The sequence below is a fragment of the Pyrus communis genome, chromosome 2, assembly GCF_963583255.1.
Source record: "Pyrus communis chromosome 2, drPyrComm1.1, whole genome shotgun sequence".
Classification (NCBI taxonomy): Eukaryota; Viridiplantae; Streptophyta; class Magnoliopsida; order Rosales; family Rosaceae; genus Pyrus; species Pyrus communis.
In genome coordinates this window covers 12,296,104-12,310,476 of record NC_084804.1, presented here as the reverse complement: position 1 = coordinate 12,310,476, position 14,373 = coordinate 12,296,104, and the positions used below count along the sequence as shown (strand labels likewise).

The following is a 14,373-nucleotide window of genomic DNA, read 5'->3' as shown; positions in this document are numbered from 1 at the left end:
GGGAGAAATAGCCGGTTTTGAAATAACCAGCCTTTTCTTTCTAACACAAAGCTTGATCTATTTTTAAATTTGAGCTCGGATTGCTTCCCCGCTTAGAGCTCCACCTTCCCTTTGTGCATTGCTTCCCTACTTAGAGCTCGCTTTCTTCTTTGCTCCCCCTTCCTTTTGTGCATTGCTTCTCTGCTTAGAGCTCGCTTTCTTCTTTCCCCGCTTAGAGCTGGCTTTTTTCTTCGGTGGACTGAAGCCCTGCACATGAACATGATGGATAAATACTTGTAATTCCAAATAAGAAAAAAAAAAAAAAATCAAAACAATCTGCCGTTCATGTAGTAAGAATAGGATCCCCTTCATGTATAAATGAGTATAAATTGCTTTCAAATCTATAATGTTATTAGATTTAAAATAAGTCTTTCAAATGCAGGTAAAAGTGGAGATGTAGATTATTATCAGCGAAACAAAATTCACAGAATGAACATTTGTTGTCTAGGATTGGCTTGGATGGGATAACTCACTACATTCAAAGAACGTTGAATGGAAAAATGGATGTCTACTTGCATTTTTTGTCAAGGTAGAAGATGGATTAGCTGTGAAGAAAACTAATGCCTCCTAATCCCCACGAAAGTAGGATTGGGAGAGATAAATTTTCTTCATGGCTAATCCATCTAACTATCCAAAGCTTGACAGCAAACAGGCCTAAAGGTACTCATCAACGAATTAATGTTAGGAGAAAATGATACACTAAATCCCACCTTACTGTTTGAATACATATATATTTCTTAGTTAACTTATAATCAAAGCTGTTCTCTAATACATCAAAATATTCCTCCAAAATAACCTACTTTAAAGATCATAGCACAAAAAGGGTTAGATTTTATAACGTATAAGTATCAAAAGGCAATCATAAAATCAAATAACTAGATAAAACCGTGAAGCTCCTGTTCATCATTTTCCCATGTCGACATAGCTAGAATACGATTCTAGGCTCTGAAACCCACAATTCAGGTAGATATATGCACGATAGTTATTAGGAAAGAAAAAAAACATGAACTAAAAATAATTAAAGTAGCTCAAACTCACCGGTGAGTAGACGGAAGCTTCTCTAGCTATAGCAAAATGAACATACCGCATCATCCCATTATAGGTTCCAAATTCTAGTCCTGTTGCAAGACAGACGAAGCGCTACAAGAGACATAAATTGAAAAGTATCAGTCCTAAAGGTTTGTTTAGGTTTCAACTAATTTTTCTTTATCTTCAAGACTTGCTAGCCTTACTTATTCAATTCTATCATAATCAGTACTATATATAGTAGCATGTCTTCGAGCATGCTAAAAGCCAAACGATCTAAGAAATATAGTTACAAGAGTGAACCAAATATTCAGATTAAAAACAAGAAAAAAAGAAAAAGTTAAAGCAAATTTCAGGGAAGTTGATCAAACATTTATAATTACCAACTTCCCTGCTAGCAATTCTGTAAAAAGGCTCAGAAATATAGTAGACCCATGGCAGATCTAGGATTTTCCTCAATTTAAGTTCATGATTATAAAAAGGCAACATGAAACCTACAAACAGGGATCATTATTAAGTGTACACAAATGGTAAATTACAAACCTATTTATACGTTAAAACGGTTAGGGAACAAGAAGTTTCCGTTCCCAATGAGCTATTTTTCCAAGACCGTAAAAAATCTTGTGTCGCTTATTGGCAACACCTATCCAATATCAATTAAGCTCCTCAAATTTGACGGTTAAAGTACTTCAACATGTGCAGCTATTTGGAAAACGACATTCCTTAGATACATCTTAAAAAATTTATGAAAAGATTAACGGCTAAGAGACTTGCAGATCTAGGGTTTGGGGAGAGAGAAAACGGCTTGATTCATATTTTTTCGATACATAAAATATAATAGGAAAATGACCTTACTTAGATTCATGTAAAATACGTTACGACAACACTGAACTGAATATTCAACAAACATATGCAATTCAACACATGAAGCTATTTGAATTTTTTTAAACTTTAGATTCATCAAAAACATGTCACGAGGAAGCTGAACAGGATGTTCAGTGACCTGGTATCACGTACTGCTAAATGTCTTTTCAACATTAACCAATCCCACAAGATTTAGTATGATCTGAGCACATATCTGCTAGATCACTAGTATATCTGTGCAAGTCCACGAGTTCTATCCCTTGAACACAACAATAATGAGCAACTCAATCTCAGCTTATATAACCTAATCCGTATCAATGGGCAAGGAGATGCTTATGCTGCATGGTATCAACTATCTACACCAAGAAGTTTCCCGAACAAAGCATGGTACTTATGCTTTATCGAAATGAAGATCAAAACAATTCCATGCAGTCAAAATATCAAAATTTTTATCATCCAAGCAAATTAAACAATTTAAAACACTGGAAAACCTTTCTCTAGTAAAGAACAATGAAAACTTCAGATCTGCACATCGAACTATCAAAACAGCTGTCAGGTAATCAAGTGAAAGTCTTTATTTCGTAGGATATTTTTCCATGCCTTACTCAATCAACATAAAAAAACTCACAATAACATCACTAAAATTAAAAATACATAACCATAAAAACAAAATCAAATTGCAACCCAAATCTTCAAAATTTAAAAAGATGATAAAAAGAGTAGAGAATTTGGAGTACCTCGACCTCAGTCCCGTCGTTCTCAACCTTCTTCCGCATCACCCAGCCCTCAGGAATCGCATAACTTCTGGGCGATGCCATTGCACAGGATAAGACCAACTCAATAAACTTCACACTCTGTGCAGCTCGACAACAAAAAAAGGAGGAGCGTTTTATCCTTTAGGATTCGATACGAACAAGGTGGCAAACATGGTAAGCGAGGCCAGAAAGGGAGAGAGCTCGGTTGGCAAACACGTGGCGCCATGTTTTGGCGAGGATGTGAGAGAAGGTAACGTAATAAAGATGATGAGGAAGAATCTTATCTGGGTTTTAGCTGGTTCTTGAAAGGGAGAGAGGGAGCTGCGTGTTTTCTGTGAGGGGTGGAGAGAGAGAAACACAGAACGAGCCAAAGTAAGGCTTTATGGGAAAAGCAGCCGTTATACTGGTTTAACTTTGGTTGTGTGGAAAGTTGGAAACTGCTGTGTTAAACGGGCCAGGCCTAGATGGTTGGGCCATTAGAAGAGTCTAGACTAACAAATATCTTTCAAATAAATCTGAGAAATTGTTTGAAATTATGAACAAGCAAATCTAAATTGCGGAAATGATCGCTTTAAGAGAATTTCATCTATATATATATATATATAATTTTTTTTTTTACTAAACCGATATATTTTACACTAAATGGAGGGGAACTTCGGTTAATCCATATAATGAAGAATCTAATTTGATATTAAATTCGTTATTCACGATATTCGAACCTAAGATCTTTCATTTACAAGTGGAAGTGATGAGGAATATCACTAGACAGTAGTATTGAGTGACTTCATCTATATATGTTTTGTATATGTTTGATAAAAAAAATGTCAGTCATTTGATCGATATTGCATCACTATTTGAAAACGAAAATAAACCTTAAAAATATTTTTCAGCAAATTAGAAAAAGGTTCACTCAAACTTCCTAATTCTAGTCCTATATCACATAGGGGATGCCATTACATATTTATTTTTGAAAAATTATCAGATAAATTATATTAAATGCGTCAAAACTATAGAGAGAGATCCAAACTTTAGTGCAGAGAATGTACACCCCACCATTTTAATCTATTAAGATATTTATAGTATAGTTCTATTAACAATCCACAGTTTTATGAAAACACCCACACTTCAAAATTTTCACTTAAACTTCATTTTTACCTCTATTGGAATTTAAGGTTAGAAGAAAATAAAAAAAAAACAACCATATAAACATTTGCCAGCAGCCAATCATCACTACACAACCATCCACTCACATGGCGCCGCATTATCTAAAGTTCATCTTCTTGTTCGTATGAATTCTATACGAATTCTCTGTAACTAATATATGGTATCAATTGCCAAGGAAGCTACGCTTGTTGATTCATTCTCCAATTCTGATTTTCTTTCTGGATGTCTATGTTTTGCAATTCTCTTCACGGATTGTAGCAAGTAGAGAATACAAACCCTAATAATGGGTAAAGACATTCATTTGCTTAAAGCTTTTTTCTGTTGCGATTGTACAAACCCTATAATTTGGGGATTTTCTTTGTTAAACTGAAGTGAAGGATTATTACAGACGTTTGCATTTTATTAGGGGACGAGGTTGGTAAGTTTGGGTGTTGGGAAACTCGGGGTTATATAGAGAGAGAGACGAAGAAAGGTTGGTGATATGGTGGCCGGCGAGGGCCAATGACGGAGATGACCGTGATCGGGTTTAGGGATGGGTGGCCATCGAATATGTTTGGCTTTCTTGTACATGGTTTGTTTTTTTTTTTTTTTTGTTATATTTTAAAATTTCCCAATGTTGGGTTTTGGAGGGATTTCGGACTTTTAGGGTTTCATGATCTTTTGTACAATTGCGATTTTGGACTGTAGGGGCTTGAGACCTTCAATTTCCTAAAGAAATCGTACTCCTCATAGCTGCTTAATTGATTTTGCATCAGATTATTAAATTTTGGATTATTAATTGAATTGTCTCTGGAATTGCCATTTAGTCTTAATTTATCTCTTAAAACTGGTTTTGTCTCACTTTGTCTCCCATAACTGCTATTTTCAACTCATTTGGTCTCACTCCACTTTATTTTGTTAAAGAAACGTTAAATTCAATGCTATTTTGGACATTTAACTTTCTCCACACCATTTTTAATGGAATTATCACTAAAGTGTTTAATTATATATTTGAGAGATTGAATGTTATGTTAATCGGTCGTGAGTGGACCTGGAGAAATCAACAACATATATATTAGGAATCCAAAAATGAGGGCATTGTGATCAATTTCAGTCATAGGGAGGAGTACAAGCCGTTAGTGCTTCACACCCAGAGCCAAGCAGAATTTGTTGCCCCACAAGCTCATTCTCAACCACAAGTGCAAGCACCTTTTGAACAAGCTCATGCCTAGTGGAACATGTGATTCAACAATGTGAAACTTTTGGTTGCAAATTGTGCACATTTGCTTTAGATGAATTTTTTTGGTTTTGGGTTTGCATAAGAAGCATATTTTGGATGGGATACCGTAATGGTTATTGTAGGATCATATGTTGTGCACTCGATCTAAGATCATTTTTTATAGGCGAAACTTGTAGCTAGCCCAATTTTGATTAGAAAGATATCTTGAAATAGGCTAGTCATATTTTCTTTCTATTGTAATGAGTATTTTTCAAGTGCAAAGTTTCCATTGAACCCGTACATAGATGTCTTGCAAATGAAATGATTCTAGGAACAAAATTGTAACCTTTATTTTGGTTGATATAATGATCGTATTTGAAGAATTCAATTAAAAGAAGAGTGTAAAAATTGAAATGTCCAAAATGCCCTTGAATTTAAGGTTTCCTTAACTGAATGGGTTAAAATGAGATCAAAAGAATTGAAAATGATAGTTTCAAAAGGCAAAGTGAAACAAAATCAGTTTGAAAGGGTAAATTGAGACTAAATGACATTTTAAGGAGGCAATTCAATTAATACACCTCAACTTTTCAAAAAAAAAAAAAAATTCAAGTGCAATGTGAAAAGTGAACTTGACACATTTTGGAAAAAGGCAAGGAAATAAAATACAAATTCACTCTTAGGGTTCTCTGATTTTCATCATCAAGATTTGTAAATTTGGCTCTTTTCTTAGAGCGATCATCTACAAGAAGGATTTTTTTTTTCTTACAGCTGATCATCTACAAGGAGATGAAATTTTTAAACAAGAGCATCAAATTCAACTTGTGCAGTTAAGTTAGGATTTGAGAGGATTTTAATAGATTTTGAGTGATGGATTTCATAGGATTATGTAACTTCTACAAAATCCATATGGGTTTTGAAAGATTTGAGAAGATTCATATAACAGATTTCTATGGATTTTGATAGATTTTATAGCGTTAAATTTTGACCGTCAAATAAATCAAATGGTGATAAATGTACCTAGGTCATAAATCTAATCAAATGAAGCTACATTTGATTCATGTTGGGGAGCTGCATCCTTGCTTTACCAAACAATAGCACATTCAGCTGACCACAATTTCATTCAATTTTTGATAAATATACCTAGGTTATAAATCTAATCAATGAAGCTACATTTGATTCATGTTGGGGAGCTGCATCCTTGCTCTACCAAACAATAGCACCTTAAGCTGACCAAATTTCAAAAACAAATACAATTTCATTCGATTTTCGACAAATACAAAATTAGGTATAAGATAAAATGATCACAAGTCTGAAAGATTGTTGCTTTTTGTATAGATAAACAAAATTGAGCTTGAGATAAAGATTGTTGGGTTTTTTTAGCTGCTAAAGCCATTAAATAAGGGGTTCCATAAAGCTTGAAAATTACCCCTCAAGAGAGGACATTAGTGTTAGAATATGAGCATGAGTATGAATCGGTAAACTTGGTTGTAGGATTAGAGATTGAGTAGGAAGTCTTGTTGGGAATGGATTTGTTAATCTATGTTGTAACTGGACTGCTGTTTGGAAGGAATTGATATTCTATATGGATTTTAATAGGGGAATCCTTATAGAATTTGGCTAAGATTGTATAGTATATATATGGTGGCATCTGCTCTCGCAGTGAGTACTCAATATAAGACTAAGACCTATTATTAGTTGAGACTCTCGTTCACTGAAGAGAGGAGAAGGTACACCACGACTTTGATGCAGAAATTAGGCATGGCAGCAGCTTGGAACTTGCTTTGCATGATCCTGGTGTTGTGTTTATGCTAACATGTGGTATTAGAGCCCTTAGGTTCATAAATTATAAGTTCTGTGATTAAAACCAGTAGGTTCCAAAACATAAATAATATTGAGGAAAATATATCTTCGTTGCCGCGTTGGGGAATCGAACACAGGTTCTAGTATAATGCCTTGCGAATAACGACAAAACATGTTTGGGAAAGAAAAAAAAATAATCGTTTGAGTTTCACGGTTGGATTTTCTGCAAATCCAAGGGAAGGGGTTTTCTTTCCGATTGGGTCTTTTCGATTAAGAACTTAACCAACAAAACATGCTTCTGGGTTATAATTTCATCAATCTTGCAACTGATGTGATCAATTTGAATGGTTATTCCGCTGCGCTGTTTCATAAATTGGATCTGTGCAAGGTATGTTTGATAAATTGCAAAGTTTTATTCTTGCTTGCTTAAAAGTCCTTCTCCATATTGAGTCGAGGGTTTATGTTAGGTCTTAAAGGATAAGGCTTTGAAATAACAAAAACTATATGGATTCGATCGAATTGAAACTATTCTGTAGTAATTTAGACTTTGGGTGTTCGATTATGTGTTATCTGCAGTTATTTTGTAATCTGCAGAATGCTAATGCACCTTTATGTTTTCTGTTAAACCATGAATGATGGTTATCATGCATGAGACATCTCTTCACTGCCTGTTGTGCACACTTTGATCCGGAGTTGCATCAAATGGATGTTAAAATGGGGTTCTGCAGATTACAAAATAACTCAATGGTGATCTTCGAGAACACATTTACATGGTTCAACCCCCTGGATTTATTGAAAGGGGGGAATGAGAATATGGTTTGCAAATTAAGGAAGTTATATACCCCAAGGACGGCCAGATTGATATCCGGGCAATTGTACTTGGTGATATGCCACAGAAAAGTTTTGAATTCCACAGGATGACTGATGTACGAGAACCACTTGATATTGCTCCTGGAATAACAGTGATGGTTTCACTTAAGAGGGTGTTGAGACTTCCATTTGTTTGTTCAAAGCGCTTCTTGACATCCAAAGTAGACAAGTGTGTTATAGGTCTTGTAGCACATCAGCAAACTGTTGGGCCCTTACAATTTCCTCTCTTTGTTGTTACAGTAATAGCGCAGACTTTTACTGACGTGACTGGAGGTGCATGTGCCATTGGGGAGCAGCCAATCAAAGGTTTGTTGGATCCAAAAGCTGGCGAGATTGGCTGTTGGAGAAGCACTCACAAATCTTGTTTGGACAAAGGTCACTTCTCTATCTGATGTTAAAGAAAGCGGGACTTGGATGTATGCAGCCAAGCTTGATGGGGAAGGAGCAGCTATGTATGATGCTGCTACATCTCTTTCAGTGGCAATGATCGAATTGGTATTGCAATTGATTGGTATTGCAATTGATGGTGGGAAGGACAATCTTTCCATGGCAGCCCATGTTGCAGGCGAGGTTGTTAAGGCACCTGGCAATCTTGTAGTGAGTGTTTATTGCACTAGTCCTGATATTGAGGATGTCCTTATCTAAAACAAGTTCTTGAGGGAGTTCAGGACCTTCTTTCTGACGAATTGATCTCTAGAATGGGTGTGCTCGAGTCTTTTGATCAGTGGGAGTAGTGTTAAAGACAGTTGCAATAATAAAGTTGAGAAGTGCTGCTATTGTGAAGTTCAAAGAGCTGGTATAGCAGTGAAGTTCTTCTCTTGAGTTAAGTTTTTTGTTATGAGCTAGTTGTGTTCAGAAATTCAATTTTTGTAGTTGTTTGATATGATATATATAAGTATATGTGTGATTTTTTAATTCAGTTTGATGCTTTGAGAAGTCTTTGTGATTTGACTCAAGCAGTTGTTTTGAATTCTTGAGAATTGCAAGAAGACAGTTTTACTGTCTGTGATAAGCTTGATTGATTTCAAATTAAGTTGAGAAATAGTGGGAGTGGATAATTAGGTCCACTAAAATTTTCAGTTTGATCATAGTGTTATATGTGCGGATTGGACATAAGTAATCTAGAAGCATTGGTTATTGGTTGTGACTGAAAGTTTTTAGATTCTGTGTTTTGAAATGCACGGATAGATCGTTTATGATGTTACTCAAAAAACTTTGTGATCACCCTATTATAGTCTTAATCGAACTAGTTTTCTTGGTTCATACTTGCTCAAGTGGGAGAATGTTAGAATATGAGCATGAGTATGAATCGGTAAACTTGGTTGTAGGATTAGAGATTGAGTAGGAAGTTTTGTTGGGAATGGATTTGTAAATCCATGTTGTAACTGGACTGCTATCTGGAATGAATTGGTATTCTATATGCAAGTATTCCTTTAAATGTCTCTTCTTTTCTTTAGGAGCTAAGCTTTTGCACTATGTAATCACAATACTTCGTCCTTGAGCTCCTTCAGACCGTTTCGATGCCATATGAGAAATGATCAACGCAACATCATATTTATCCATACATGAAAAAATTGCAGAGATGAAGGAAGAAGACAAGCAAACAAAGTGGGTGGAAGGCAATGAGAGGAAGGGAGAGTCAGAAATTCAAAGAGGTCTCTGGATTTGAAATCCTAAGGTGTGAGATAGGATTCTATTTGGTATTGATTATATATACTTCTTACTCTCAAATCCCACAAAATCCACAACTTAATGAAATCCTAAAAATCTTTAATTTTTTTAATACACCTAGATTTTGATGGCCTTTAAAATCCTTTAGTTGACTACATTAGGATTTTAAGATCTCTTTAAATTTGAGTTTGACTACACCCTCTTTAGACTCACTAAGAAACAAAATATTTTAACACATTTAAAACTAAATAAGTGACTAACTCTAGGGTTTGGATTAACCTGTGAGTCTTTTGGAGGCGTTGTGATGGGGATAATCGGGTATCGGAGCTCTGAATCCCAAGAAAACCTCCATGTGATGGAATTCTGATCTGCATTGGATCTTTGGCGTTCGATTCGGAAGTATTACGCATCATGGTGCGGTAACGTAGACTGAGAAGTCTGTGATCAGCACCATCAGCTAAAACCCTAGCTTTATTTTCATGTTTTGATTTTGGAGGGAATTGAAGGAGTTTCATACGATCCCAAGTTTTGCCAGGAAATATTTGATCTTGTTGGCAATTTCTGTAGTAGGGGAAGCCTCTGACTTTTAGGTCTCTTTTTATCTTTAAAAAATTTTGAAAAAAAAAAAAAATCATTGTTTAGTGCCCATTTTACCGTCTCTACGGTATCTGTTTAACTTGTTTATTTTATTTTATGAAAATTTGTACACTATTTTCTTATAAGCACTAGTTGTGTTTCCCTTACAAGAAGGCTCCAGAAATCTAAATTTTATTGTACTTCAATATACAATGAAGATGAATGCCACGAACAATTATCTAAAAATAATTGTTTCTAATTTTCCATTCCACAGTATATATATGGTTTAGTATTGGGTTTTGAATTATGTTTTGGTAACTATGATTCGGAACATGATGGATATGAAATAGATGAGAGAGATAAGATATAGACGAGAGAGAGAGATTGGGAGTAGAAAACCAAGCCATATATATTATTCTTGTCTATTTACAGGCTTAGGACATAGAAATATGCTAAAAAATTCATATTACTCATTGGCTCCAAATCAACAACCACATAATTAATAATATTAAAAAAACATTAAAAGGAATTAAGAAGATTTTTTGGTGGTTAATGAATGATTTTAGATATTTTTCTTGAAAATTCAATTCTTATTGAGGCCAATTTAATGAACTAAAGAGAGAGAATACGACAAGAGAGTGGAGAGAACAAAGCGTACGAAAATTGTAGGATTATGTTTCTTTTATGCTAGTGCATTTATTAATTTATAGACTTAAATTCATTCTACCAAGAATTTACACAATCAAACATATGTTAAATATTAATATAACAATTCCATCATTATTTAGAAGAATTTCACGGGAAGAAAAAGAAAGATGTTGGTTTGTCTACGCAGCAAGTCCACCCGCAAGGATGACATGTAATCACATATTATCCAAACATAAAGGATATGGTGCACAGGTGTCATCACCCTAGTGGAGGCAACGAATCATCTCGCGTTGCCAGGATCAGATAATTCTGTCTTCCCCAAGAGCAATACAAACTCAGTTCATTCAAAGCCTCTCAATTTTTTGTCTTAATTTTATATCCATTAACTTCTGCCATAATCTTACCACAAACACACGCAGAGTTTAGTGACTAACAGCAGCACAGAAGCAAACATGGCTAGCTGTGGCATCGCATCAGCTGCCTCAGGCTTTGTGGTAGCACCAAATGTTGCAACCACCAGCGCAGGCTCAACTTCTAGCCGAAATAGCATGCTGTTTTTCCCATCAAAACCCAGCACCAACACCAGAAGCAATGCTAGGTTTGTGACCAGGTCAGCAGAGGAAGCCGCTGCTCCGACGGCAGCCACCAAGACTGCACCAGAGGGGGAAGCTGCCCCTAAGCCTAAGCCACCACCAATTGGACCCAAGAGAGGCACTAAGGTTAGTTCAAGTAAAAAAAAAAAAAAGTAGTGTTCTTTTTTAGTATTTGTTTTAGTGAATTTTGAATGGTTTGGTAGTTGCAATTGGTGAATTGAAAAACCAAATTGAACCCAGAAAAAAATAGAGACTTAAAAGCACTAAGCACTTGCTAAAGGGCTTGTAATGAAGTTGTTAAAGACCTGGTTTGGTACTGAGGTGATTCTGAAAAAAGCTGCTATCAAAAAAAGCTGGGAGCTGTTTTTGTGTTTGGTAAACACTCAGCTTCAACTTTTTTTCACAGTTTTGGATGAAAAAAAGCCAAAAACAAGAAGCTGCAAAACCTAGCTTTGAAAAACCGGTTTTTTTTCACATCTGTTTTATATAAAAGTTTACCAAACACTCTAATACTGCTTTTTTTTCTTTTCAAAAACACTTTTACAAAAAAGTTTACCAAACACTCTGCTGATTTATTTCACAGCTGCTTATTCTCACAGTACAGCAGAAGCAGCTTTTTTTCAAAGCACAGCAATACTAAACCAGTCCTAAGAGTGTTTATTCTCGCTTATGAGATTCTTTGTTTTGATCTTCACTCCCCCAATATCGTTTGTATAAAAAAAATATCACTATAAGCTTATATATGCTATCTCAGTTAATTCTTAGCGGCTTAGATCCAACTATTTATTAGTCCAACCAGACTGAGTCACAAATGACACCTTATTATACATATGTCCTTTAGTACATATTCTACGACAGAAAACGGTTTTATTTAGTTTTAAATTTTAATATATATATCCCAAATTGAAAAATTGTAATGCTTCTAAGTTTCCTAACTAATATTATTGCATGAATATTAAAACATTGCCCAGTTTCACTTGGAGGCTGCAACTTTTCTATTTTTTGTATGAATAATAAGCTAATAACTTTATATACTTCCATTAACAGGTGAAGATTCTGAGGAAGGAATCCTACTGGTTCAAAGGCATTGGATCTGTTGTAGCTGTGGATCAGGTCTGACCTATCTCTCCCTCTCAATTAAAATGAAAATGAACATGGAAAATGGTGCGCTTTTCTTAAAATTTATGTGTTTATATCAATTTTGCAGGATCCGAATACCCGTTACCCGGTCGTGGTCCGGTTCAACAAAGTTAACTATGCCAATGTTTCAACAAATAACTATGCTTTGGACGAGATTGAAGAAGTTAAATGAGTTTGTAGTAGCACTGTAAATTGTAATCTTAATTAAATTCTCCTTCTATCAATTTCTTCCTAGTTGTTGGTGCCCCTTATTTTTATACCATACTCTATGATTTCTTCTTCCCTTTTCTTAGTTATGTTTAAATCACTGCATGCTCAAAATCCCAATCGATCGATATAAATTCATAGAGTATTATTGTATTTTCTAAAATTTCCACAAGGATTAAGGGCAGATTAGCTTCACTATATTTTTGTCCATACAACTCTTTCCAAGTATATAATATCACAAGAAAAACTATCTTACATATCATGGTTCTCTCTTTACCGTTGTATCTTTATCTCGCAATAAAGAGAGAAGCGGTGTATCAAACTGGTTTTTTTTATTTATTTATTTATTTATTTATTTATTATGGAAAATGATTTATGCACTCACTTTTCTCCTTATACATTCTGACCCTTGTTTATTTTGATCGATTCTCCTTTTATTTATATCTAAAGAGCATAAACAAGCAAGCGTGTGCAAGGGGTGAAAAACTTGTGCAAATAACTTCTCTTTTCCATTAACAAAAAAGTCATTAAACAATTCCAAAGACGATTTCCAGAACCCAATTAGGCAGGACTACTTGTTCAATCATAAGCATTTTATGTTTCAGAATGTGCAAATCCTTGTGGGCACCAGGATGTTTGTTTTACGTGTTCGGCCGAAACAAAAAACCATGAGTTAAGCTTAAGCACCCAATAATGCAAGAGAGTTGGGAGATACTCGAAAAATCGATAAGCATGCAAGTGCTTATAAATGGCACATAACACCACAATATTCTCGAAAGACTGCGGAGTCATGACAAGTAACGAATGACTAGAAACTAACCTATGTCATAGCAAAAATTTCAACTAATACAGAACCAGAAACTAATCTATACAAACGAAAAATGTTTTCTTAAACTCTTCCATCAAACCCGTCGAGGAGACCAGACCATATTCCCTTTACAGGTGGTAACTGCGCAACGAAAGCATTCCAAGGTGGGTAACCAACGCGACTGCCACGAATACGACCATCCAGGCGAAGAGATACATACCTGGCCAAAAAAAAAAAAAAAAAAAAAAAAAAAATGATGTAGAATTACTCAAGAAGTGATCTTATGCGAATTTACCCAAGAAAATAGACTCATTGGTTAAAAGGAAAACTAACGAAATGCAAAAAAAACTATAGTTAAAAGCACAAACTATACAAACTGCCATAATAAGAAACGCTTACACGGGAGAGTCAGAGGTGACACCGGCCAGCTTCTTTTGTTCGTCCAACCAGCTACAATATCCAACGAAAAAATGAGTGTGTCTGACCAGAGAATAAGAACTTGTAAATGATTAAATCATTTTGTTTTGAAAAAGGTTTACTTACTTGGTCCATTCAGCAACATAAATTGGAGTCAGCTGCCGGAGTCTTTTCCTCTTTGAAGTAATATCCTTAGCCTCTTCACTTTCTTCAAACTCAAAACTAGGTACGTTTCCATCCGTAGCCAAGGGCACAACGAGCACTCCTCTTTCCACAAGCCCTTCAGTGAAAGGCTCACTTCGATTGAAGGATTCTGTGATGAACGATGCAAGGCATGCATATATTACCATCTGAGCAATCCCTCTCAAAGAGCTAAGAGTAATGACTTTCTGGAAGCTTAAGATTCGAAAGGTTTTCCTCTCGAGAAAGCCTAGCAATCTGAGCATCTTTGGCCTTGTTCTCCCTCAAATACAAAAATGCAAAGAGAGACACTGCTCCAAGGTCTGCCAAGACCGTTGGCAATTTCGGTGGCATCAAGTACTCTTGATGGATTTGTTATTGCTGCAATCAATTGTGTGGCACACCTCTGTTGTGAAT

General features: G+C 35.4%; 1 protein-coding gene and 1 pseudogene across 1 annotated transcript; one reads left to right on the top strand and one right to left on the bottom strand.

The window, feature by feature from the left end:
* The first annotated feature begins 10,940 nt into the window (after positions 1-10,940).
* LOC137725226 (photosystem I reaction center subunit IV B, chloroplastic-like) lies at positions 10,941-12,624 on the top strand. The gene is made up of 3 exons (XM_068463846.1): positions 10,941-11,330; positions 12,252-12,317; positions 12,412-12,624. The coding sequence occupies exons 1-3, from the start codon at positions 11,064-11,066 to the stop codon at positions 12,514-12,516; spliced, it is 438 nt and encodes a 145-aa protein (XP_068319947.1). The 5' UTR covers positions 10,941-11,063; the 3' UTR covers positions 12,517-12,624.
* Positions 12,625-13,264: 640 nt separating this feature from the next.
* LOC137724772 (protein LOW PSII ACCUMULATION 1, chloroplastic-like) lies at positions 13,265-14,350 on the bottom strand (annotated as a pseudogene).
* Positions 14,351-14,373: the final 23 nt, after the last annotated feature.

What these genes read in the sequence shown, in the direction of transcription:
- LOC137725226 (XM_068463846.1), top strand. Translation starts at nt 11,064, where the DNA reads ATGGCTAGCTGTGGCATCGCATCAGCTGCCTCAGGCTTTGTGGTAGCA. An exon ending in GACCCAAGAGAGGCACTAAG is followed by an intron (nt 11,331 to 12,251) that starts GTTAGTTCAAGT and finishes TTCCATTAACAG; the next exon opens with GTGAAGATTCTGAGGAAGGA. An exon ending in CTGTTGTAGCTGTGGATCAG is followed by an intron (nt 12,318 to 12,411) that starts GTCTGACCTATC and finishes TCAATTTTGCAG; the next exon opens with GATCCGAATACCCGTTACCC.